The sequence below is a fragment of the Anas platyrhynchos genome, chromosome 21, assembly GCF_047663525.1.
Source record: "Anas platyrhynchos isolate ZD024472 breed Pekin duck chromosome 21, IASCAAS_PekinDuck_T2T, whole genome shotgun sequence".
NCBI lineage: Eukaryota > Metazoa > Chordata > Aves > Anseriformes > Anatidae > Anas > Anas platyrhynchos.
Genome location: NC_092607.1, coordinates 4,877,714 through 4,905,537, shown reverse-complemented (window position 1 = coordinate 4,905,537; position 27,824 = coordinate 4,877,714). Strand labels below are relative to the sequence as shown.

At 44.5% G+C, this 27,824-nt stretch overlaps 1 protein-coding gene across 1 annotated transcript; it reads right to left on the bottom strand.

The window, feature by feature from the left end:
- Positions 1–1,015: 1,015 nt before the first annotated feature.
- On the bottom strand, positions 1,016–26,244 carry AHCY (adenosylhomocysteinase). Its single transcript, XM_027473032.3, has 10 exons — positions 26,087–26,244; positions 24,249–24,439; positions 21,327–21,402; positions 18,537–18,689; positions 12,993–13,105; positions 11,977–12,184; positions 11,049–11,136; positions 10,075–10,192; positions 5,036–5,230; positions 1,016–1,999 (listed from the first exon to the last, which is right to left on the bottom strand). The coding sequence occupies exons 1-10, from the start codon at positions 26,112–26,114 to the stop codon at positions 1,868–1,870; spliced, it is 1,302 nt and encodes a 433-aa protein (XP_027328833.1). The 5' UTR covers positions 26,115–26,244; the 3' UTR covers positions 1,016–1,867.
- Between the last annotated feature and the right edge of the window lie 1,580 nt (positions 26,245–27,824).

The window sequence follows — 27,824 nt, the reverse complement described above, 5'->3', positions numbered from 1 at the left end:
ATCAAGTCCAACAGCAGAATTACAATCCTGAACGTACAACCTTGAACCTCAGGAGAGCAGATTTTCAGCTGAGAGACAGCTTTCAAGAAGACAAAGCCCAGCTAGAGAAGAGTAATTTGAAGGGAACCAGAAAAGACAATACCCAGTCCTTGTTTCCCTATTTCATCTATAAATTTATATATAACCTTTATTCCATCACATACAGATAAGTATGACATAAGGTGACCATCTCCTGTCATCTACACTTGGATGTGTCCTGCAGCTATGTGTGTGCAACTCTATATATGTGGATTTAAAGGATTACTGATACCGATTATAGTTTCTGATCATGGTTTCATTTATCATGTCTTTGTGAGATCCACACTCAGTTAAAAATGGTGCTCTTTAGAGGTTGACAGATTCTTTGCAGAATGGAAAGCAGTAAAACAGATGCATAGCAAGCAACACCTTGGTTATTTATCCCCTTTGTTTACATCATGCAACAGTTCATACTTACCATTTGTTTTAATCACTGACATCATACCTGTTACTTGAGCATGAATCCCAGAGCACTTCAGCTGTTTTTTTTTGGGTTGTTTTTAAATATCCTACCAAATCTTTAAATATTTTTAAATCTTTAAACCTGCTTCTAGATATAAAACAATGAAATACCCTACCAAATCTTTCATTGTTCTATACCCAGAAACAAGTGATCTGCTATATAGCATTGATTGAATCAGGCAGTGGCAGGAGAGAACTTCCATGACACATGGAGAGGAATCTGTGAGTAGAGGTGTCGTGTGATTCCATACCCCCTCATTCCAACCCATTCTTTACCTCCCCCCCCCCCCCATTCAACTCTTCAAATACATTTAAATAAATTCAGGAATATCTCGTATATGATGCAGGTTAGCCACAACAATGGCTATTGCCCTGCAAAACCACAAATGGATACGTGAAATGGTTTCATCAGCTTAACAAACACACAAAGCTAAATAGATTCATGGCAAAACCCAAAGCATCTTGACAAAACAAGTCAGGCCACAGTCACATTTTTAATAAAAGCACTTTGAATCAGTGACAAAAGATACAGCAGACATAAATCAGAAAATCAAGTTTGGGGTAGAAGTGTGCTGCTGGTGTTTTCATAGGATCAAACAAGATCCCTAAACCTAACCATCCCCTCAGTGGTTTCTCAGCCATTCACGACACACTAGAAGGCTGCTAAAGTCACCCTTGCTTCACCCCTCCCAGAGTTGCTATGGAAGCAGGATAGAAGGTAATCTGACCAAAATCAGTGGAATAGATTAAGCCAGAAAACAACTCCTGTTCTAATTTAAGTAGATGATTATGTTGATACTATAGGTGGGAGACCTAGCAACCTGCAAAAATACTCCTCCCTACCTCCCCCAGTTTCACAAATGCACATTTCGGCTATGGCACCTTTGTGGAGAGAAGCCTGATACAACTAGTCTCATAACAAAGCTTATTTAATTTGAACAGGGCATGGCAGAACACATCTCTGTAGAAACTGTTCCCCATCTTATTGATTAGTCTATTCAATCAGGCAGCTGGCCACATGTTTGAAGAGAGGCATTTTCATCTAGCATTCTTTTTGTCCTGCTCCTCTTATTGGGACACTAGAAGCCAATAAAAAGGAGTATAGGATCCTTTTCACTGTGACATTAGTGAAGTAACCAATTCTAATTCCAGGAGTCAGTGATCCTCTTTCACTAAGAAAACAAGCCCTGAAGCTCCCTTGGTAGGGCGATGAGTTCTGCAGCACTGAGAGGAGGATGGAGAGGGGCTTGTTCTTAAAATCCCAGCACACACTAGAGCTTTGGAAGGTTGTATCCCTGCACTTTGGTCTTTGGGTACTGCCATCTGCTCAGTATCTGTAGTGGTCTGGCTTGAATGGCCCATCCTTTGACAAGCCTAGGTATTTGGCCTGCTTCTCACTCAGCTTCGTCAGCTTCACGCACAGTTTATCCAGATGAGCAGCAGCCACAGCTTCATCCAGCTGGAAAACAAAGCATTGAGAAAAGAACATTAGTAGCTTCAGTTCAGGAAGTCATGGCCAACAATGAGAAATGAATGCCTGAAGCCAATAGCAGCCCCAAGGAAGATTTAATGACTGTTCATCTGTGTCAGTCTGTTGAGCTCTTTTCCTGCCAACATTCAACTGCTTGAGTGCAGAGGCATCTAATCTTGAGCACAGAACCATTTTCAGACATAGAAGCTCCAAGCTTAATTTGACTCCCTCAAAAGCCTGAGTGAGACAGACAACTATATATTAAAGCCCATTTCAACCCCACTTACACATTCATATCCACCAACAGGTAAAGAACTGAGGTAAAACTATTTGAAGATAAGAATGTCCAGTTTGGTAGAATGGAAAAGCCCCAGTCATGTTTTGACCATAAAGACATCTATACATTCTAGACTTAATATTTTAGAACCATTCTAATACTGACAAAATGCATTTCCTTTCTAGATATACCACCTTTGGGGTATGTGTGTTAAGAATATTCATTCAAGAATCGTTCATTTAGCAATGATACTATTATATATTGTCATGGTCTTCATGAACAATAAAGCCAAAGTGGGCAAGTATTTTATACCCAACTTTGAGCTTTTCTTTATGCCAGAGGTGTCAGACAGACATGCGATTGAAAAACACGAGCAGAAATTGGAAGATAGTTAAGTACTACAAAAGAATAGCAGAAGAGTCAGAATACAAGCACTAACATAGAAAGCTTGCTACTATGTTAAACGGGAAGGCAGATCAGTGAAAGATATTCAGAGACAGAACAGCATTAAGAAGGGATCAGTGCTGCTGAGTTCATAAGATGGATGGAAAAGTTTTAACATCATTTGTAACTCCTGCAATGTACAAGTACTCATTGCTAAAAAAACACAAACAAGCTAAATCTAAATTCCAGCAGCAGAGAAAAGACTGGTATGGTATTACCTCCATGCTAATCAAATGGATGTGAAAGGTCACAATACATTTTGTCAAGAAAATCAGCAATCAAGGGACAGATCTTTAGCTTGTGTGAACAAGCACATCCTGAACAAGGGTGTGCTAACAAACCACTACTGTAATCCCACTGCAATAACCAGGTAAGATGACAAAAAGCTACATTTGAACAGAGTAATTCAGTGCAGCTCAACTTGTTCATAGTAACATGGAGCTGTTAAAACCTACTGAGAACCAGTGTAGCTGAAGATGTACAAACAAATAAAAACAGTAAGTGAAGTATTTAAATAACATGGAAGTAAGCCATGGAAGTTACAGAATGCTACATAAGAGCCAGATTTTCTTTCTTTCTTTCTTGATATTCCTAACTGGAAGGACTGTACTGAAAATGGGAACAAGTATTTAAGGTTTGTAGACCCTGCCAGTAAAAAAAAAAAAAAAAAAACACAACAGGAGGGTTAAAAATCAAATACATATCTGGCTGAAGTGGAGTGCCATAACAAGATCTGATAGGTGCACTGCCAGCACTGTTATGACAGATTACACCTACTTGAAAAAGGAGCTGCTGCTGAGTTGCTGACATTTCCCAGATCAGGTTCTCAGTCTGCAGCAGAGAGCAGCTGTTTCACAGATGCTTCAGCTTGTGGACTTCAAGATTTAGAGAAAGATAGACTGATATTCTTACCTACTGCACACTTAAAATCAGGAAGCTGAGCATAAAAAAAGGGCAAGCTTGGCACCAAGAATATAGATGCAACAGCTTGCCTACATTTCCAGGAAAATACATTGCAGAAATACATGCATGTTCCTAGCTAATCATAAAAGCAATAGTTTGCAGTCCAAGAAAATGCAACATTTGGCAGTTCTTGGATTTACATTTGGATCTCAAAGTTACTACACAGAACAAGGAAAAATACTAGCCAAAAAATTATCAAAGAAAGTTCTACCCATCTTTAGTTGGTTCTGACAAGATAGCTTTACTCATTCAAATTATTTATGGAGCACAGTTGGCAAAGACGATCATTTTGTCATAGTACATGAACCTGAACACATCATTGCCATATGCTTCACAAACATGCAACTATTTGTAAGCAACCGATCTGGGTGTTACTTCTCCTTTTCAGTTCAAGTACATGTACAATTACTAAAAACTGTTATTCAGGAAGAATACAAAGGCACATTTTATTAACAACATTGGACTATCTCTTTTTGAGGGAATTGTCAATAAAACTTTTCCTCTGAAGATAATTATGTGTGTGAGAGTTTACTGACCAACTCATACATCGTATTTCTGGTACACTGTTTGATCATTAACGGACAGTTTTGGAAGCTTAAGACCCTCAGCAAATACTTCATATATAAGCCCAAACACACACTTTATACTTCCCAGATGAGAATTGTTTTCACATTAAGTCTCACACCCGGCTGCATTTCAAAGGCAGTGGGATTTAACTCTAGTATCTTTTTCAATGACCATCTCAAATTCTCAGGCTTGTTTTGGAAAATTAAAACCAGATTAGTCTTACAAAGGAATTTGCAAGTTATGACATGACCCAGATTTCTCCAAGAACAAAGAACCCACAGATAAGTTTAAAGGGAAACACAAGGGAATTTGTGTCATGAATGTTTTGAGAAACTATTAGGATCAGATTGTGATAAGCTCTGCTCAGGTGCAAATGGGACCCAGGCTTGCTCTCAACCACAGTAAAAGAGACTTCTAGTTTTGCTCTAGCTTCAACCCTGCCTCACTAGACTTTGCTGTTGGATAGGCATGTGACAGCTTGCTGTGAATGCTGACACTCAGCAGAAGGAACGTGTTAGCTGGGAAGAGCTTCCAGACTATCCTGAGGCACCACAATGCTTCGTCTCAGTTCTTCACAACCTCCTAGCCACAAAAAGCAGCCCACTTCAGACTCAACAGGCTTAGTGTGACCAAAGTCAAGCACTTACTAATAGACAGAAGGTCTTTGTAACAACATTCAGTAGGAAAATTAACTCAAACACAAACAAAAATCTATTATCACATCTGAAGTTGGCTTCCTTATGAGCTTCCATCTTTCTGCTATTCTACCTTACCTTCTTTGGCAGGAAATGGACTCCAACAGAGTACTTGTCACTATTCGTCCACAGCTCAATCTGTGCCAGCACTTGGTTGGTGAAGGAGTTGCTCATAACAAAGCTCGGGTGACCCATGGCACAGCCCAAGTTGACCAGTCTGCCTTCTGCTAGCAGTATAATGTGACGGCCATTCCTCAATGTGTAGCGATCCACCTGGGTGGGAAAAAGCAAAAGCAGTTGTTAGAGGCAAAGGCACAGACAGCATTTTAACTCACACAAAAACTTGGTGGGCTACCTTCCCGCATCAACAATTTAGCAATGGGCTTGGAATGTGGACTTTTATTAAAATTGAGACACCCCTCAATTCCCAGCCAGCATTCAAAGCCTGTAACTACCCTGGACTTCACACAACATGAATCTTGGCATCTGTTTCATGCCTAACCAGTTATCCCAATTTTTTCCTGATTCTTTCACAAGCATATTATCTCAGGTATCTGTGGTAGGGAACACGCTGCCATCAGTAACGTATAATTGTGTACATGAATTACGTAACAGCTTGGAGAGCCCAGAGAGGGTACACCTCTGCATCCAACAGTCCAGAAGATTTGCATCTAACACTGGTGGGGTAAGAGCCAGTTTGCTCAACCTGCTGAAATTACTCCTCAGTAAGTCTTCCCACTTCAGTAAGGCAACTGATTGACAATCGAGACATGCACAATTTGTCTCCTAGGTACAGGATGCTGTAGGTATCTTCAAACTCTTTGGCACCAGATTCTGGGAGAGACTGCTCCTTGAAGTCCCTTGTGGTTTTACAGCTCATCACCTGTGATGAGGCCAGGCCCATCTGAGAGCAAAACAGGTCCAAAGACATGATGCAAGAACAGCTCCCCACTTATCAAGAGTCACATTGAACCTGTAGCTGTGAAGAGCTGGTATAATACATGGCTACCCTAGATTTCTAGTACAACCTACCCACTTTTCTCTCAGAGAAAAGTACAGCCCTTTCTTTGTTCAGGCTGATTTCCAGGCTGTGCTAGGGACAACAGGACAGGCTGTGCTGGGGACAATCTAAAACCAGATTGCTGGTTTTAGCATGTACAGAGACAGTAACTATAGCAAACAGAAGCCCTAAATAAAATTCTTAATTTCTCCTGCTCAAGACCAATACAGCAAGGTAGAGTTAGTTTGGTTTTTTTTTTGACTAAGCAGTTTTATTTTTTATGGATGTTGATTCTCTGAAGTGGACCACACTCAGTCCACCCCCTAAAATTCAACATGTACCATCTGAAGACTGTGGGAAGGAATAATAAAACAAAGAAAGCAGCATGCTAAAAAAAAAAAAAAAACACAACAAACACATGAGAACTACAGCATTGCTGACAGTACATGCTATTTACAGATTAAATGGCTACAATTAACTTTTGAGGTTTGAATCTGGTGGTTTGCATGTCAAGATGTCGCATCCAGATATTGACCCAACGTATGCCTGTACAGCTGCTGGCTTGTGTGTGGTATCATACACCTTTGGCAATCTGCTGACGTGACTGATTCAATCCACAGGGTAATGTAGAAAAATGCAAATTAGGTTTTGTATAGAAAGAAACACAGAATAGTGGTTGTACCAGAGGTCTAAGTCAGTACTGTGAAAACAAGTCTCACCCATGGGCAGATACACCAGCCCACTTGTAAGGTCAAGACACTGCTAGAGAAGTACAACTCAAGTTATCCAAGTGCTAAGTTCACCTCCATAGTTAAATGCATCCTCCTTTCCCGTCTGCATTTAGCTTACTCTGGACTTTCCAGCTGCTTTGCACTTCCCTCCAGACAATAACATACACATAAATGACTTATTTTCAAAGCAAAAGCTCATCATTCATTGAGCTTTCCTTCCCCTCAAGAGCAAAGTTTGTGCTACATCTCAGTGTAATACCACAATGCAGGTGAGGGATACTGCACCCAGTGCAAACACATTCAGAACAGCCTGCCAGCTTTTAAGGAATAAGCCTATTTCCTCCTCAGTTGTATTTTGAAGGCAACAGATGAGTCTTAGAATGGCACATTAAGACATCTTCCTATCCCAGAAAGGTTTCTTATGCCAGCTCACAACTTGTAAATGGGGACCACACATTGCTGAGAACTACAAGGTTGGATGCTTCCATAATCACCCTTTACCTCGAGCTGATGTCTAGCAACTATGTGTTCAGCTCTGGTATTAATTCTCAAGACCAAGAGACAGATGTCTTCATAGGAGGGTTTTGATCATGGATAGAGACTTTTGGTCTTGTCCTATATTCCCCTCCTTGCTACAGGATATAGAAAAAAGTTGCTACATCTTAGTAAAAATTCATGTATACAGAGAGTTGGTAATTGGTATTATAAAAACATATGGGTCCTCTCACCTGATGCAGAGAAAATGTGATTCTAAGGTAAGCACAAGATATCACACCTTTAACACAGGACTGACCTCTGCTTGAAGCCGTGAAGTAGGCAAGAGGACCAAAGTGCTCCTTTAACGAATTTGAGCAAAACTGAGAAGCCAGCAATGGCCTAACTGGCAGACCAGTGATTTCCTTCCAGTCTCCAGCATAGGAACAATTCCATCCATTTCTTACAGTGACTTGGCACTGTTGCTCTGAAAAAGCTCCCAATGCATGCTGATGAATTCCCACACAGGTGGTGAGGGAATGAAGTTGCCACCTTCCTGAGAGTTCGTTTCTAAACCCAGAAGTACAACCTGTCTCCAGCAGTAAGCAGTAGATGGGTAAAGAAGAATACAATTAACTTCAGCTAACTACTTTAGCTACTTTCAAATGTACCAGGGGCGACCTTATTGCTCTCTACAGATACCTTAAAGGAGGCTGTAGTGAGGTGGGGGTTGGCCTGTTCTCCCACATGCCTGGTGACAGGATGAGGGGGAATGGGCTTAAGTTGCACCAGGGGAGTTTTAGGTTGGATGTTAGGAAAAACTTCTTTACTGAAAGGGTTGTTAGGCACTGGAACAGGCTGCCCAGGGAGGTGGTGGAGTCACCATCCCTGGAAGTCTTTAAAAGACGTTTAGATGTAGAGCTTAGGGATATGGTTTAGTGGAGACTGTTGGCGTTAGGTCAGAGGTTGGACTCAGTCTCGAGGTCTCTTCCAACCTAGAAATTCTGTGATTCTGTACAGGTTCATGTCCCTACAGCATCCCAGGCAGTGGCTTCTGTGTGAGCAGGTGCCTCCTTTGGGTCATTCTAAAACTCCTGCTTGCAACAGCTGTGGTTTACAGAAAGAGACTCAGGGTAGGAGGTAAATCTTCAGCATTAAACTATTGGACTACCTTGACTGTAACTCCAGTCTTTTGAAAATAAAACATTTGTTTTTAACGAGACGCTTTTAATGTTTTTCAATCCTTGAACTACACTGCATCTTGTGTGCACTCAATACATTTGTAATAGGACCAGCTCCTATAGACTACTGCTTCCTCCAACACTGACACTCAGATTTTCACATGGATTCGAAAAGCCACACTGAATGGGCTTGTGCAGGCAGTTTGTACGTTATCACATTAACATCCATTTCTGCCTTTCACAATGCTTACAAACAGCTCCAGTTTTAAAACCTTTTAAAACCTGAGCTACCTGAAAGCAAACAGCATGCTACAAGCTCCTTTAGGACAAAACCTAGAGTGAAGTCAGCTCTACACTAAGGCCCTGGGCAAGAACAGACCTGAATATAGTGATAACTTGAGAGTATAACTTCATACCTAGTTCAGCCCATGTTTAGTATCGCAACAACAAATATAATACTATGAAATAATATGACTTGTAGCTGCTTATTAAGAGTTTGATGTGGGTGGCCAATAAGCCACAGGGAAGTTATGAAAACTGGAAGAGCAGATTGAGATCTAAGACACACACTTAGATGTGGTTAAAAAAAGTTAAAAACCTGTCCCAGAATCCTGCTATCAGCAACAATTTCCTCTTCAAAAGGTACACCAAGTTGGACAGAACCTGGTTTGCCTTATGTTCTCCCTCAACATTGTTGTTACAAAATAATTTTGATATAATTTAGTTTTGTTTCTCTATTCCAGGACAACTGAAAAGATCTGTTTTTTAGATGCCTACTTCCCTGTGCATCTACTGCCATGATTTGAAGTAAATACATACTGAGAATGAAAGCTGAGCGAAGATAAAATATCCTGCCTTTTCCACCCACGCTCAGACTTCTGGTCTCCACAGGTTTCTAAAACAAAGCCACTGAGTCTGGAAGAGAAGTCTGAATTTGGCAGAGCTCCACATAGGCTTTCCTGAGGCATCAATTTCCAAACAAGAAGTGCTTTGAAAAGCAAGAGGTGTGATTTTTTTCAAACCTTGACAGAATCCCTAAAAGACATTCCCTTGAGATTCATTCTAGTATCAGCACCCTGCATCAAAGCTTAAAGTGCTCTGGTGCAGGGCAGCTACATTAGTGAACAGCTTCCTTTGCGGAAATTCAGATCAGCCACTAGGCAATTCTTAAGCTCTGTTCCTAATAAATTCTATACAGTCTCTTAATAGTCTGTTCTGTATTCATCATCTAGCTTGTTTCTGTTCTGTATTCATCACCTAGCTTGTTTTTTTAAAACTGAGGTATGGCTTTGTTTTCATCTGGTGGCTATGAAGAAAACCCATTTCTATAGCTCGCTTAATACCCCACACATCAATGCTGACCTCCAGTAAGGAACAAACTTGATGCAATTGCCTACATGACCAACATTAAGGCATAGGCTCCTGCTTGTCTAGGTAGTAGGCACATGTGAACAAAGAAGCATCCATACCAGGTGCCTCTTGCCAGAGACCATGCTGTGCTCCAAGGCTGGAACCAGTTGCTTTAATACCAACACAAAAATATTATGCACAACTTGTCCTAAGTTATACGGGCAAGAGCAGATTAGAATTTGCATTCATATTAGCCCAGAACAACACTGCTTCCAAAAATAAAAGCTAGAAATGCAAAGAGAAGCAACTGAAAGAAGCGTCTCCCATTCTGGAAGCAGACGCTGACTTGCAATGGGGTATCTTCTGCAAGCTCTGTCTCACCTGAGGTTTAACATTCACCACCTCTACTGCATTTTCATTCAGCCACTTTGCATCAACTTCCACATCAAAATGACCGATATTACACACTATGGCATCATCCTTCATCTGCTCGAAGTGCCTGCAAAAAAAAAAAGTGTTCCATTAAAAGTTAATAAAAAAAAATCTTTCTCCAAAATCAGAAGATGCTCTGGTCCATAGCTTTACTCAGGAAGTGAAGAGTCCCTGGATCACTGCAGTTGATTCTCACAAACATGAGATACGTGGGTCTGGTAATCTTTTAGACGTTAAATCTACTGGAAAAAAACTTCAAGCCCCTAAGAAAGGACCCTTCCCTAGGATATGAGGTTATTGGAAAGAAAGTATTGTCCCCAATACAGAAAGTAAAACGTTTTTTAATTGGTCGATACTAAAATACCTGTAGTTATTCTGCTCTTTCCTACACGGGATAAATCTTTCTCAATGACTTTAAAGTTACCTGCAATTTCACATCTCTGGAGACTAATGGCTTTATCTCCTCCCATTTAATCTGACCTTGCACTACAACACATTGAAACCTTATGGCAAAGACAGGAATGAGTTTGTGAAGACTGGAGGGACTGTAAATTGAGATCTGAGAAGTGATAAAAACCAGCAGGGTATTTTATTGAGAACAGATTAGTTTCAAGTCTGTTGTGCACATTCACAGATGGAATCACTTTCGATCTTTACCAACCTCCCCTTTTGGTCACATTTATCTAACAGAAAACTCAGACCTGCCCTTTCTTTTTCCAAAAGTCTATCTTTCCATCTATGCCTTTTGTTTCTCCATGCTGTAAGACAACAAGTGCAACCTGTCAACATCCAACAGAACTGAAAGACTGAAGTCCCAGCTTCTCATTAAATTAATGCTAACACCGTACTGCTGGCAAGTTATGACTGCGTAAAAGTCTAACTGCACCAGGATGTTTTCGCTACAGCAAGTGTCTAGATCATACCTGCCCTGAACAATGTCAGTGCATCCAGTGGTGGTAACAAAGATATTTCCTTCTTTGCAGGCCTCCTCCATAGTAGTAACTTCATAACCTGAAAAAAGAAGAAAGATTATCCCCCCTGCCCAACCACCAGATGTTTTTCAAAAATGGGCTATAATATTATGAGTAGAAAACTATAGTATAAAGAACTATGAATAAAAGAAGTCTGTGCCTGGCCTACACAGGGTGCATGACAGTGAGTGTACTTATCTTACTAAATACCAAGGTAGCACAAAGATCTCTCAGTATTTCTAGTGTGTAGATCTACGCATTCAGCATCCTGTGTCCATTGGTGTAGTGTCTGCCACAGCTACCAGACTGGATTCAGGGGCTTATGTTGGCCAAGGAAAGGCACCCACATACGTGCTGGTTCTAATCCATTATGAATGGAAACGGGATAAACTGGTACTAAGAACAGCTACATTAAGCACCCACAGAAGAGCCAGAGTACAGCTTCATCTTGGAAAAGGAGAGGGAACATGGCACTAGTCTAAAGAAACATCTAATGAAGCTAAGATCTTGTGTTTTACTGTGGTAATATTCTAGCAAAGTCTTAACCCACACTGGAGGTAGTTGCCCAAGTTGAAGAAAAGTTATTCAAAACCAGATAGAGCATTATGAAATTGAGGGCTTACCCCACAATGGTCTTTTTATCTTTCACTATAAATACATCTTCAAGGCCTATACTAATGAGCTCCTTCGCAAGTTACAAAGGAAAAGTTTCTCATGTCCTTAAATTAAGGAGGGAGTCACATCTACCTCTACAATATAGACAGGGCTGAAATCTACTGAAACTTCCTTGACCAGGTGTCATTTAGTGCTCTACATGAACACAGACAGAACCAGTAGTAATTTCTACACCAGTAGAAATCTGTACACCTTCAGTTCTCACCTTCCATGGCTGCCTGCAGCGCGTTGATGGGATCAATCTCAGTGATGATGACTCTTGCTCCAAAGCTCCGCAAGGCCTGAGCGCAGCCTTTGCCCACATCACCATAACCTGCCACCACTGCTACTTTTCCAGCAATCATAACATCTGTAGCACGTTTGATACCGTCAATGAGGGACTCTCGGCAACCATAAAGGTTATCAAACTTGCTCTGAGGAAGAAATTGGAGTAGTTTCAGAAAAGAACTGTCTGGAAGTGAATAGAGCATGCTAACTCAGAAGAGATTTATTGACTAGATTTAAAAACATCTGGATGCATATGCCTCATGCACACCTGAAAATCCCACTATAATTCACGTGTATCCAAAAGCATCAGCACCCTTTAAATATCATTCCTGCATAACCCTCAATGCACCAGCATTTATCTTGGAAAGCAGAAATACAGCTAAGCAAGGGATAAATACCTCCTGCTCCATCCTTAGGAACTTTTGCTTGCAGAAATACGTCAAACCAACCTTTACCAGTCACAAGCTCATCTAAGTCATTCACTTTCTTTTCCAGCTGTTACCTGCCACCCACATGTGGACTTCAAGTAGGTGTTGACAAGTTCCTTGACATAGAATCTAACTGTAGCCCAGAGCCATAATTTCCAGGGTTGTTTTCATATTATTGAAATGCAAAAAAAAAATGCACGCCCTTGCAAAAAATAAAAAAGCCCTGGATATTCTAAAAATGGGATATTTACAGTAGAATGTCACATTTGAAGGTGGTTAGGCACTGGTACAGGTTGCCCAGAGCAGCTGTGTTAACTGAATTAGATTGTCCTTAAGGTTCCTTCCAATCAAAATCATTCTGTGATTAGAGGCAACACAGGCTCCATAAGCTAGAAAAGGATACATGCTGAAAATCTGCTCAGTACCACATCAAGAAGAAAGCAAGAGAAAGAACACTTGTAGGGGAATTACATCCCAGCACCAAACCAGCCATCACAACTCAGTAGAAGTGTTCCAACTGCATTACCTTGGTGACAGAGTCATTAACATTGATAGCTGGAACCTTCAGGGTCCCACTGGCCTTCATCTTGTACAAGTTGTGAACTCCAGTGGTTGTCTCTTCCGAAATACCTCTAATTCCTATGGGGAGAGTAAAATGATTCATCTTAGTTGGAGTTAATGCCCCTGCAAACCAACACATTCAATTGACAGAAGCAATTTCCACAGGCCTAGGTTATAAAACCCTTTGCAGGAAGCAGGGAAGAGATCAGAACCCTCATTTGGACCCTCCAATAGCAGCATGAAGCTTCAAACAAGCTTCTTAACAGGACTGTTAAAACAGCAACACAAATTTTTTTTTTTTATTATTATTTTTTTTAAATAGAAGGGATCAATTCTAGGTCGGAGTCAGGAAAGAGACAGTTCTATTTTCTCACAATCTGAGCAAAGAACTCTTCTGCAAAGAGCAAGATGTTCACTTCAGTGATGTTTCTAAAGCCTAGCCCAGTCTTGCAAGATGGCTTGAAAGGAGGTGATACATACATAACTGCATTTAAATTTAAAGCACTTGGAACAAGAAAAATTCAGTTTCTCAGTTCACCATTCCCAGTCCTCCTGTCAGTAATCAGCTCCAATTAAACCCCCCAGATCCAGGTGCTAGCTACATGACAGTTTCATAGGTATTACTACTACAACAGTCAAAAAAACACTGTTTCAAATATATCCTTCCTTGTTTGAAAACAGCCCAGGAGGTGGAGGCCAGAGACAAAGGGCTGTCTAGAAACACAAACATACAACAGAACAAGATCTTGATATGACATAAGCTGTCATTCAGTCAGTTTGCTCCAAATTAAATCCAAAAGCCAAAGCAGTTAAGTGTGCTCCCTGCTTTAAGGGCCCTGACTCTTCAGACCTTTTGTCAGCCTTGAGTTTTGTCCTGAACTGGCATAACCACATATGGTACTAATTCCAGCTATTTCTCCTCCCTACTGTATCAGTAATATCTCATTGTATGCAAATTCTCTGTATGCTACATTGTGCAAGACCCCAATTACTGACAAAGCCTATCCACACAAAAAGCTACTCAATTTGTGACAATCAGAACAAATCTGAAACAAACCTGTGCCGCCTAGCAGAATATCAGTAGTAGAGAATACGATAGCTATGTTCTTTAAGGTCTGCAAAGATACATAAATCAATTATTCTGTAACTGTATGAAATTAGGGGAAAATTAGGTATTAGGTGAAAGTAGAGGAACTCTTAAATCAGGCTGAAACCACCAACACGAGCAATATCCCTTGAAAGAGATCCAGGTTCACACTTGAAAAGGTGAGTGCGAACCACCAACGATCCCAAGCAAAATCCTGAAGTGTTTATTCAGTCTATTAATTTTGGGAATCAAAGCATCCAGACCTGGCCAAGCATGGCAGCACACCCGAGGGGTCTGCAGGCTCCAGGGAGGTTTCTCGTGGCCGCAAGAATGACCATGGCCTTATGTGCTCTGCAAGGGCACCCATGCAGTGCCGAGGGCAGGAGCCACTGCCTTTGGCTCCAGCTCGAGTGCACGTTTCAGGGCCCTGCATGCCCAAGGCACAGGTCCCCACAGGCTCTGTGAATAGGCTCCTGTGGCACAGGATGTAGGTGCTCGGCAACAACCCTCTGGTTTCACCTGCCTAGGTGAAATGAGAGTCCCTGGGGAGGCTGGTCTCTCCTCTGGCCGTTAGCCCAAGGCCACCTGCGCCAATAGGGCTGCAAGGGAAGAAGGGAAAACCCCAAACTCAGAGCTGAGTTAAGTGAAACACTAAATCCCTTGAAGTCATCTCCAAAGCCTCCCAGCCTCCCCCTCAGGGAGGCTCGCTGTGTGCCCCAGCCCAGGCCACTGCCACCTCACACAGCCCCCATGGCAGCTGGGCCCTGCCCACCCTCCGCAGACCAACACCGCCCCCTAGCGCCCCCCCCACCGAGCCAGGCCCCGGGGATGCTGCCCCCCAGTGTCACTGCTGTGGCAAACTGTTAGTGGAAAATGTTCGTTGATTGATCTTCCAACATCTTTGCTCCCTTATACAGGGCACACAGATGCTGATTTCTGTTCAAAATCCTCCTCAAAATCTGCTCCAACATGACCTAAGCCCAGATGAGCCATGCAAACCAAGAACCCCAGCAACTTTGGTTGTGTATACACTGGGTATGATTCAAAGCTGTTTTCAAACTGGGATTTTTACAGAGCAACAGATGTCTTGATAGAGTCTAAACGACAGCCTCCAGGCCTCCCTGTCACTTCCCAGCCACCAGTTATTAGCAGCAGTGCTGTCACAAAGAGAAATGGGAGACCAGCACCTCTAGAAGGAACTATAGCTCTGTTAAGTCAGTGGTCCCCCCTGCTCTACCATCACACACCTCAGACAGCCATCAAGTACCACACTTCATTACCTGCAGAGAGAATAAGTTCAGGTTTTAGCACATTGAGGGCAGGGAGGGGACAGGACCGTCTGAAGAATGTTGTCTGGTGCACAACAAAATACAGCACCTATAGCAAGTCTCTCTAAAGCAGCATTTTCCCCAAAGTAACAATTTCCCAGTGCAACTGACTAGATCAAGGATAATTTCTCCCTTCTGAAGGAAATCTTTGGGATTTGATGGCAGAAACCTTGAGTTCAAACCTGCCCTTTCTTCTGTCCCATCTGCTAAAGACAAGCTTAGCAGACTGTCTTTAAAACTGTGCTAAGTGAACCCCACATTAACCATCTCAGCAGCTTCCCTTCCCTGAAGGCCACCTGCCTGCTGTCCCCAGGTGGCACACAGAGCTGATCTAAGCTACTCTCAAACTCTGCCAAATGAAACACCTAGTTTTAATGCCTGAGTGCCTTCAGAACAGAGAAGGGCCTACAGCAAGGAAAAAGTTGAAATAAAATAAAGAAGCCTTGCTGAACGTTCAGGCCTGCTCTGTTCTCCTGTATTTCCTACCAGATCATTGAGCTCTAACAGATCACAAGTCATCCCATCTTCTCAGTCTCTTCTGAAAAGCAGCCTTTTGCAGAGATGCCACAGATGACCTCTGCACAAGGTCAGATGACGACCTTCTTTGGTTCTCAAGTTTTACCCCCCCCTTCCTACCTTTACCTATCTTGGTTTTAAGAGCATTTAGCTTAGTGGAACAAGAAAATAGTACAAAGGCCATTCTGCCCTCTAACGGCAGCTGTGAATAGGGGCAAGGAAATGCTCCACAAGCTTTCCCACACAGCTGTTCAACACAGCTGCTAGCTGAAGTAGACTTGAATGAATCACAGAACCCTATTTTCAACTGCTCACAGCACACCAGGACTAAGCTAATTTCTGTATATATTAGACATAGCTGAAGCATGGAAGACAGACAGTTCCCTCTAAAATTAGGTCAGGAAGCTTGTCCAGCCTTCAAATAGCAAATGATGCACTCAGCTCAGCTCCACAAGCTGTTCTGCTCAATTCTCAGCTTTCCTCATGTCTCCAGGGGAGAACAGCATGCTGCAACATCATCAGCGCTCACAATCCAGCCCTGCCAACTACTGTGCATGCTCTAATGCAACTGTCATTCTACCTCCATTCCCAATGAGGCCATTGAAATGTGACAATCCATTTTCAATGACCTTCAAAAATCACCACAAGCCTTTAGCATTTATTAGCCTCTTATCCTCAAGGCATGAGAAAAATAGATGCTGCACAGCTTTTTTTAAACAATGTTTGCAACAAAGGGCTAAGCACAAATCTTTAATGCAACCAAGGCTCTCTACTCAGTGGGTCCCATTCTCAAAGTTTTGCTGCTTCTGAGGAGCATTGGACTGGGTGGTAAAACACACCATGTTCTGTTGCCTTCTATAGAAATGAGTCTTAACTTACAGAACTACTGCAAGGAGGCTTCTCAGCTACAATCAGTGCAGATAGTACATGTGTTTTAGTGAGGGAAACACCGATAGGTATTATATTCTGTCTAGACCCTTTAAAAACCCAGCTGAAGAGCCACTCAAATTGGGAAGCAACCCCAGGCAGTAGGGATGTTTTATCAATGGCAGACCATAGATGGTTGCCAAGAGGGGAGACAGCCACTGCCCTGCTGCAACATATCATATTGGTCCCTTGCACAACAGGAACACAAGACAAGTGAGGGCACAAAGGGGCAGGTAACAGAAGGTTGGTGGTGTGAAAGGAGCTCGGTGCAAACACCCTTCGGAAGAGAGACACAAATTGAGGTGTTTGTTACAGGTACATGGCAGAGGAACAACCCCACTAAACAGAATCAGAAAACACATTTTGGGCTTGTCACAATGCCAGAGGTGTGACTAGTTGTGGTATCCTTCAGCATTAAACAGCAGAAAAGCAAATTGTCATGAATTTCAGGCAGAGGCAACTTAGAAAGCAAAAGAGACCTTTGATGGAAGAGAGGGGATCCCAGGACAGCTGAGCAAACACCAGTGAAAGTCTTGCATTAATTCAAAAAACACCAAGATGTTCACTGCTGAAGAATTACTAATGTGAGATTAAGGGTCAAGGAGAAAGCAAGGCCTGTCTCACAGATGCAACTTCCTCTCTTCCTTGTACCCCTACCCAACACAAGGGCACAGATGGCAAGTACACCCAGCCTCTTTCCTTCCCACAGCTCTGTGTCCTGACTTCTGATTTTTCCCTGTTCAGGCAGCACAAGGCTCAATAACGTTGATCCAGCAAACTTTACAGCAGCCCCACCTCCAAGGACCAAGAATGAACAGCAGCATACCCAAAGGTATCAGTTCAGTTTCTGCTCCATATTCCCATCCAATTATCTCCACACATCCTAGGTCAAACACATCCTTTGGCCCACAGATGGGCCTCTGTGCTTTGCAGCAGCACATGTGATAGACACTGGCAGAGCAAAGAAGCTGTCATACTTGTCCAGCACAGATGAGCCTGCTACTGCAAGTCATGTCAAATTCCCTTCAGATAAGTCATTTTACAGTAACACATGCTAGCCACACCACGCTGATGTTTTCAGTTTTACTATCTTATACCAGAGGTAGTAAAATCAACAAAAGAGTACCAAACCTGACTCTGTCAGCATCTTTGCTGACATAAATTGGATGAGTTAATGACTTGTACTTTATACACTGTAGAAAACTGCTCCCTTTCCAAGAAAAGCTACAGGTTGTCACGAGTTCATCTACAGATGCGCTAAGAGGATAGGGAACAAAAGAACATTAATGACAAAAAACATGTATTAATTGCTAGCTGACATTAACCAACTCTAAAACACAGCCCATTTCCAGGAAGCTTTTGGCCAGGCAGCAGCACCAGTTTTCACTCAGGTAATGGATACAGCAAACAATAGCCAGAAGAATAGGTTAATGTAGTATAAATACTACAAAGCAGAGATGGAAACAGTTCCTGCAGGTAAGAGATTCTGTTTTTTTGACTGTACACAGCTTTCACGGACACATCCATAGTCCGCTGGCACATGCATTTGCATCATCCCTCCACCCCTTTTACACAGGCAGGTAATTCCTACAGAAAAAACGCCTAAATGGCCTCCCAGATAGAACAATGCCTGGCAAAAACTGCAAGTTACCTTTCAAGAGCTGTGGGTATTTAGTATGAACGAGGTTGGTAAGATCTCCACCATCATCCAAAATCATGTTGAGGGGCTGCCCATCCTTGAAGTAAAGGGTCTGTTCAATGCACCACAAATACTCCTCATCGGTCTCCCCTTTCCAAGCAAAAACTACAAAGGAACAAACACACAATTAGACAGTTTCTTACTCGCTGTGTAATAAGGCATATAAATAAAGATTTCATCAGCAGCATTCAATAGCAGAGCCAACAGAGAGATTATTATCTGTGCCTGCAGGCCAGAAGAGACATTTGCATTGGAAAAAAAAACAACTCAGAATGGAAAAGTAAAATTGATTTGCCTTCGGTTCCAGGCCACAAATTTCATCAAAACTGAGGCTGCACTGTTCCCCTCATTCTTCTGCATTAAGAGGGAAAAAACAAAGCAAACTAAAGCAGACTCATACCCACAATGCCCCCACTTCCTCCCTTAATTCACTGTTACCAGGAATTCAAAATATCCAGTGGATATATTGATGCCAGGTCCTGCACTTCAGCCACAACAACCCCATGTAGTGCTACAGGCCTGGGGCACAGTGACTCGAAAGCCATGCAGAAGAAAAGGATTTGGGGGTGCTGACTGATGCCCACCTGAACATGAGCTGGCAGCATGCCCAGGTGGCCAAGAAGGCCAACGGTATCCTGGCTTGTGTCAGGAATAGTGCAGCCAGCAGGAGCAGGGAGGTGATCGCCCCCTGCATTCTCTTCTGCTGAGGCTGCACCTCAAGTGCTGTGTTCAGTTTTGGGCCACTCACTACAAGGACACCAAGGCCCTGGAGTGTGTCCAGAGAAGGGCTACGAAGCTGGTGAAGCGCCTGGGATACAAGTCCTGTGAGGAGCAGCTGAGGGAACTGGGATTGCGTGGTCTGGTGAAGAGGGGGCTCAGGGAGACCTCATTGCTCTCTGCAACCGCCTGAAAGGAAGCTGTGGGGAGCTGGGGGTCGGCCTCTTCTCACAGGTAACCAGTGATAGGACCAGAGGGAATGGCCTCAAGTTGCACCAGGGGAGGCTCAGGTTAGAAATGGAGACATTTCTGCTCAGAAAGAGCAGTCAGGCACTGGGACAGGTTGCCCAGGGAGGTGGTGGAGTCACCATCCCTGGATGTGTTCAAGGAGAGGTTGGACATGGTGCCTGGGGACATGGCTTAGTGGGTGACATTGGTAGCAAGGCATTGGTTGGACCAGATGACCTTGGAGGTCTCTTCCAACCTTAACGATTCTATGATACAAATAAAAAACACAACTACAGCATTCTATAGCACAGCAGAAAAGAGGCTCCAGACTTTAGCATGAGCAAAGCACCAGAACAAAGACCACAAACTCTCCAGCAAATTTGAGTTTAAATTCTAGTCTCTAGCACAGTGCTAAAATTCAAGCTGCTGTGATTCCCTTATTCTTATAAAGGTGTATTTCTAGATCAGTACATCTACCACCATGTTTCAACAACTAACATGTTATATCTAGCCGTACCTTTGCCTTTCCCGGCATTTGTATTCATGTTATACTCAAGCCCCAGTGATAACGAGCTACTCAAATGTATTAGGCATATGATTTATATACCCCAACATTGAACACCTGCTAAATTGCCATGTTTTCCACTGTTTATACTGAAAACTTCAGCTCTGAGTCACAAGGAGCCAATCCTACAACTGACCCTTCTGCAGAAACGTGCATTAGTATCTCTTATTTTATACAAAGGTTCAGCGTTCCTCCAAGGCCTCATAAATTCAGTATGTGAAGTGTAATATTAACAAAAAAGAGCAAGTTCCACCAAGCAAGAATACCAAGGGCACAGGTCAAAAGCTTAAACAAACACTCCATCTATAAACTGCTCTTCAGCTGAAGCTTTGAGTGTTGAAAGCAGTGAAGGAGGCAAGATCTTTAACATCATATCTGGAAAGTCTTCATTCATCCTTCGACATCACACACCAGCAACAGCAGGAGCTGATGCCTGCAGCTAGTAATGCCACAGAAGCCGATAAAAGCTTTCTTCTGTTGCCTTAAAATGCACCACAGCTGAGGAAAGACTTGTGACAACAGCTAATTATAACAGTAATGAAGGACACCTCCCAAGGCAGAGAACCAGGCTGCCAGAAAACAGATTTAGCTTCTGCCAACACCCAGGCTCAGACCATGTACTCCCAGCAGACAGAGCCATGAGGATTGTATGTCCTTAAGCTGAGTAACATGGCAAACAGCTTAATGTATTTATACTGATCTGCAAGGAATTGCTAACTACTGGAAGATGACAGTAATAAAACAGCATATTTTGATAGAACACTGCAGGGATATTGGTCTGCAGTACAACTGGCCTGGGTTTAGCCTTAAAATATCTTGAATATTGACCCTGCTACCATAATAGGGCACATGGCAGTAAATATTCCTTCCCCAACCCGTTAGAACCAAGCTTGCTGTAAACCACCAAACACCCGTATCACAACTACACACCAGTGTCTAATTGTCCAGCCCATTTAATCATCTTACTGACCAAGCTTAAAGCTGGTTAACATACAGCCCAGCTCTTTTGCAGTCTGCCACCAGATCAGCCATTGTCAGGAGTGCTAGACTGTCTGATGCAATTCAGCTAGAATCAAACGTCCCACTTTGTAACAATTACTGGCTTTGATAAGCTGTTTCTATCCCAAAGCTTATTCAGAAGAGCTTGATTTGTACACAGTTCGATTTAGCTAGAACAGACTGTATACTATACCCCAGTTCATCAGAGCCAAATTAGGACATAGAAAACTTACCAGGGATACCAGCTTTTGCAATAGCAGCTGCAGCATGGTCCTGAGTAGAGAAAATGTTGCAGCTTGACCATTGTACCTGGAAAACAACTCAAGTTTTATTTGCTGAACAAAGTTCTGAGATATCAGGAACTCTATATCCAGACACAAAAGAGAACAAAAGCAGAAAAGCATATTAGTACAAATCCCTGCCTAAGTAGCTCTGCAAAAGTTAAGATGAAAACTACGTATTTGGCTAGGACAGGGAGAATAATGACATTTGGGGGGATAACATAATGGAGCTTTAGCTGTGCTGCATATTCAGACATCTACTTATGAGCACTTGTGCCAGACAGCCAAAGCACGCATTCAGCTATAGATCTTCAGGAAGTGCAACAGTATGGTGGGTTTAGAAAGTCTGGGTCTGTAAGTTCAAATTTTCAGAACAGCCTTATAGCAAGTGTCCAGCAAGGGATAGCCACGCAGCAGCACACCTGCTGGCACTCAGGAAAGTCAGAAACGCAGCTGAAACACTACAGTCCATCAGCAGGCATTCTCTGAGGTTATGCTCACCCAACTCCCACTCTGTGCCGCAGTCATGGAAGTTTTCCCAGTGAGCTAAGCATTTTCCACAGATTTCTTAACTAGGCTCAGGCACCTAGAAGAGCAACAGCACGTCGCTGAGTTGCATTGAAAAGAACTTGCACACCTACTGCAGCTCCCCAGTGGTGGCTCCCAGGTCCCCAGTGTGACCTGAGAGACATGTTGGAGCTCTTGCTCTGTTCCCTGCTGGGCTGACCAGCAGGTAGGTATCTGCATGCTTATTTACAGCAGACTTTAAGGAGAGAGGAAAATCAGGTACAACCCTTCAACCTGATTTCAGATATTCATCCCATTACATCAAGAATCAACACTTCAAACTAAGGGTTGCAGTAGCATACTTTGTTTTCTTCCATCTGAGCCTTTAAAACCAACACTTAAGCATTGGTAACAACACTATCAATCTAGGGAAAGAATTGATCCAGGAAGAGCACAGAAAAGCTGAATTCAGAGTTAAGCACTACACCTCCTCACCTGTGTTTTTCTGATCTCCCTCCGTATCAGCATAGATGACATTAGAAGGTGTCATGAAGTTCAAAGCATACTGAATACCTACATACCATCTACACTGGAAGCACTTGATACAAGCCACTTTTCAACTCTGGATCATCAGATCTGTAATGCCAGTTTGTGGTAATGGCATAGACCCAAGAATTACTGATGGGCTCAGAGCCCAATACTTACATTGCACTGGTTATGAAGAGCACGTATTGCAATTACATAACATTAGAACTTATGTACACTGAAGGCACAAAGTATTTACTCTTTGTAAGCTTAACCACAAAAAGGGATACCAAGATCACTACAGCTACATCCTCACTGTGTAGGGTATAGTTTCATTGTAGTTTCTCTCTTCCCTCCCAGGCACTGAAACTCCGGTAGAACAGATAAACCAGGGCTGAAACCAAACTCAAGGCAAAGTCTAAACTCACATGCAGGCATCAGGACAAGAAAGAAGCTCACAATCAACACAATCAAGCATCAAGCTGATGTAACAGCACATATCTTAGAGGCACAACCCTAATTTACACTTATAGGAATCAAATCTTTGTAGGTACCTCTCTGAATGACTTGGATGAATGCCATATGACACTGATTTTGAGCTGCACTCAGACTAAAGCAGTTTAGCAATATTTAAGCAAGCACACAGCTGCTGCCTAGGCCAGCCATACTGGGAAACAGCAACAAACAGGAGCAGCAAGGAGCTTCATAAAGTTCAGCTGCTACCACCTCCTTTTAAATCCTGAAAAGGGACAAAAATTTCAGTTTCATAGGAGTTGAAATAAAGACAGGACTGGAACCGTCAAAGCTCTACTTCAGGGCTCCGTTATTTGCAACAACTGACCAGGCAGAAGACAGCCCTAACACACATGCAGTCCTGGCACTCTATCTAGATCTATCCCCCTGACTTTTTGAGGAAATGCTTTAGCTATTCTAGAGAACTTCTACCAGTGCTTTTTGGTCAGCATGACAACACTCGTTTCCTCTAACCATTTCCAGGCATGTACTCCCAAGAAGGGGATCCCATACAGGGCATCTCTGGGCAGCCAGGTTGCAGGCAGCTACAATTCAGGAAAAAGGAATTTCAGATCACATCCCATGCTTTACATAATTCATCATCAAGCTCCAGCCAGTTCCCTTATCAGCTCACAAGCTACCTGGATTGTGCCAATCTTGGACTCCATTCTGCAAGACATGCACAGGGCACGATGCAGCAAAGAGCTTATAGGTATCTGAGTCTTTAATACAGACCAGGGTAACTGGTTCACAGTCACCCAGTGAATTTGAAGTCAGTAGGGTCTCCATCCTCCATCACTGAACCATGCTGCCCCTCTGGTGTTTTCTGCACAGCTCAAGGGCTATCAGGAGCTCTCAGACCGCTTCATTAGTTTTTGCTGACTTTGACGGCACAGGGTAGTTCATAATGCAGGCTAATCTGCACTGGAGGCAGTCACTAGAGATTCAGCATTAGCAGCATACCAGCAACAGCACTGCATGCCTGAACAAAACATGACCACATGGGAGCAGCTTTTGGCACCACTCCTCACAGTGCTGTGTACACTGCTGAGGGAGCTGCTGAAGCCACTGACCCAGCCCAAAACAGACACTTGTGAAGATGCTGCCTGTCCAGAGGGAAGATACACATCACATCCCAGGGGTGTGCACATTACAGGTTTTTGCTTAAGGAAAGAAGAGATAATCCACCCTTCCTTAGACTGCAGCACAATCTCTTCCCAAAAAGGACAGAAATTTGCAAAGAACCCCTACAGTAAGTACATAAATCAAAGCAGTGCCCCAGACAGTGTTACCTAAGAGCATACTGACAGAGAATCTCAGACACTTTACCTCAGCTCCCAGCTTTATAAGGGTCTCTATGAGAACTGCCGTCTGCACGGTCATATGAAGGCAACCGGCGATACGTGCACCTTTCAGCGGCTTTGATGCAGCATACATCTCCCGCATCTTCATCAGCCCTGGCATCTCATTTTCGGCAATCTCAATGGCCTTGCGACCCCAGTCTGCAAGGCTGATGTCAGCTGCAAGAGAAGGACAGGTGTCAGAGCTGAAATAGCTGAGGCCTTGGTATCCCTTCACACACTTGTGGATAGGAAACAGCTGCAACAGCTGAACTGAACACCAAGCAGCAGCTTAGAGACAGGGCTGAGGGAAAAACAGGCCCTATCCCAGTTATTTCCTGCTGTTGCACTATGGTATGCAGGCTTTCAAACAAATTTAGATCAATCAGTCCTAAAATAGCAGTGCTCCTGTACAGGCACATTAACCAACTGCGACTTATTGCTCAGGAATCCTGGGGCCCATTCATTCATTACACTCCATCTTTAAGCACCCATTCCTACAGATACTGTCCGAGGGACTGTCACTTCCCAGAGATTTACTTTCACAGACTTGCACACGTGCAGGGACTGCCTGTACAGTAACAGCTTCTGCACGTAAGAACGGACACAGAGTACTGTGCTCCCTGCCAAGGGTTCCAGGGGCTGAGCCCCACCCAACTCCCCCCATTAAGGAGGGAGCTGCAGAGCTCCCACATTGACTCTACAGAGATAATTATTGAAGCATCATTCATCACAGCTCTGTAAAGAAAGGTTTCCAGCAGTCTAGCTTGGGGTTGAAAATACTGCACCTGCAGTACAAGCGTGACTCCAGCCTCACCTACAAGAGCAAGGGCCAAACTGCTAACACCTAGGTGCTCTACCCTGCAGCATCATCCAATGCTGAAAGGCCCTGACTTTTTTTTATTATTATTATTATTATTTAATCTCTTCCAGAGATTTCGGGAGCTTAACCGTTTCATTACAAACATGGTCAGCTATATTTCACTCAACTACATAGTGAACACCGGCCCTAAAGAGCATTCAAGAACACCAAGCAGAACACCCAGGTTCATACTGACGAGCTGGTTGCGTTTTATTCCAGAATGAAGTCCAGGGGCCATCAAAGCTCTAGGGCCTGGCCATTGCAACAACCAGGTCTGAAAAAGCCTAGCAAACGGATAGGCATTAAAATGATGATGACAGGGGTGGGCAGGGGCTTTCTTTAATCTCACCCATCTTAAAAGCTCAGCTGTCTTACAAGGGGGTGTGTAAGGAACCTCCTGGAGTATTTTAGGTTTGTAGCTCTTGCATTCTTTCCTCCAAGGCAAGTTGCTTTTATGAACCAGAACCTTATGGACTAATGGTTCTGGTTTTAATTTAATCTTCAAAGACTCTATAGAAAAGCGTGTGGGTTTTTTTTGTTCGTTTGCTTGCATTGGTCATCGTTGGTGCCATTTACACGAAGCTCCAAGATCACAAACCCACCCCCCTAAAATCGCTGGGGGGCAGGAAGACAGGCCCCAGATTTAGAGGCACTTCCCCGCTCGGGGCGCTCGGTGCAGGGCTCCTGGAGGGGAGGCGAAGCCGCCGCAGGGCTGGGGGGGGGCGCCCGGAGCATGGGCACAGGCGGGCACCGCCTCGAGCTGCCCCGCACCACGCCGAGCGGCTCCGGACGCCCCCTGAGGGCTCCCCCGCTCCTCCCCGCCGCCCTTTGGCCGCGCAGCCCCTTCCCAGGCTCCGATTACCGCCGAGCTCTCCCCGCCCCGGCCCTCTCCATCTTCCCCCGGCGGCCGCATCCAGCCGCAGCCCCAGGCCGGCGGAGCCCCCCGCCACCCCCCGGCCACTCACCCACTTTGTAGGGCAGCTTGTCCGACATGCTGCCGGGCACCGCGGCCGCCGGAAGAGGAGGCAGCAGCGGCCGCCCGCCCGCTTTAAGCAGAGGCGGCGCCGCCGTGTGGGTGCGCGGGGCGGGGCCGCTCCGGATCCTGTGCGCCGGGGAAGCGGCCCCGGGGGGCTCTGCCTGAGCCCCGGGGTAGCGCCGAGCCCCGGGCCCGGTGCCCGGTGATGGCTGGGGCGGCAGCGCCAGGAGCGGCCTTGGAGCGCCCCGGGCCCGGAGCAGGCCCCAGGCCCCAAAGCAGAGCTGGCCGCGGAGCCGCTGTGGGCGCTGTGCTGCCCGGCAGGCTGCCCCCCTGAAATCACCACACGGTCACCTCCCTGGCCCTGCTGGCTGCGCTATTCCCGACACAAGCCAGGGTGCCCTGTCCCTCCTGGCCACCTGTCTCTGCTGAGGCGAGCATCAGGCAGCACCCCCAGATCCTTTTCCTCTGCACAACCTCCCAGCCACTCTGCCCCAAGCCTGTAGTGCTGCATGGGGTCGTTGTGCCCCAAGTGCAGGGCACAGCACCGAGCCTTGTTGAACCTCATCCTGCTGGCCTCTGCCCATGCTGCCCAGGTCCCTCTGCAGGGCCTTCCTACCCTCTGACACATCAAAACTTCCCCCAACTTGGTGTCATCTGCAAACTTACTGAGGCTGCACTCAGTTCCCTCATGCAAGTCATCAATAAAGATATTAAAGAGGATGGGCCCCAACACCAGCTCCTGGGGAACACCACTGGTGACCAGCTGGATGTCACTCCGTTCACCACCACTCTCTGGGCCCAGCGTCCCAGCCAGTTGTGTACCCAGCACAGAGTGTGCCTGTCCAAGCCATGGGCTGCCAGCTTCTCCAGGAGAATGCTGTGGGAGACCGTGTCAAAGACCTTGCTGAAATCTAGGCAGATACGTCAACAGGCTTTCCCTCATCCACCAGGCGGGTCACCCAGTCATAGAAAGAGATGAGTTTGGTCAGGCAGGACTTGCCTCTCATGAACCCGTGCTGACTGGGCCTGATTCCCCGATGGTCCCACATATATTATGTGATTGCATTTAAGATGATCTGTTCCACCACCCTTCCTGGCACCGAGGTCAGGCTGGCAGGCTTGTAGTTCCTTGAATCCTCCTTATGACCCTTCTTATAGATGGGCATCACGTTAGCAAGCCTCCACCATAACTGCTGATAGACGATGGAGAGTGGCCCAGCAATCACATCTGCCAACTCCCTCAGCACCCTCAGGTGGATCCCATCTGGCCCCATGGACTTGTGACAGTCCAGGTGGAGCAGCAGGTCTCAACTGTTTCCACCTGAACTGTGGGGGGGGGTTCTTCTGTCCCCGTCCCAGACTTCCAGGTCGGGAGGCTGAGTACTCCAAGGATAAGTGGTCTGGCTGGTAAAGACAGATGCAAAGAAGGCATTAGGAATCTCAGCCTTCTCCTTATCCTCAGTGGTCATGTTCCCCACTGCATCCAGTAAAGGACAGAGATTCTCTTTGGCCCTCCTCTTGCCATTAATATATCCATAAAAACATTTTTTGTTATCCTGCAGGGCTCTGTGCTGGTAAAGTGGCACACAGCACAGCCCGTGAGCCGCGCTATCTGCCTGACCCTTGGACTTGGCTGTGGCCTGATCCTTTTTCCAGCCTTCAAACAGTTTGCCCAGTGCCGGGGGGGCTCAGTGCAGGCAGGCCTGCCAGCTCCTGCCCCTGGCCAC

What these genes read in the sequence shown, in the direction of transcription:
- AHCY (XM_027473032.3), bottom strand. Translation starts at nt 26,114, where the DNA reads ATGTCGGACAAGCTGCCCTACAAAGTGG. An exon ending in CAAGCTGCCCTACAAAGTGG is followed by an intron (nt 24,440 to 26,086) that starts GTGAGTGGCCGG and finishes CTTCTCTTGCAG; the next exon opens with CTGACATCAGCCTTGCAGAC. An exon ending in TGGTGAATGTTAAACCTCAG is followed by an intron (nt 5,231 to 10,074) that starts GTGAGACAGAGC and finishes TTTCCCACCCAG; the next exon opens with GTGGATCGCTACACATTGAG.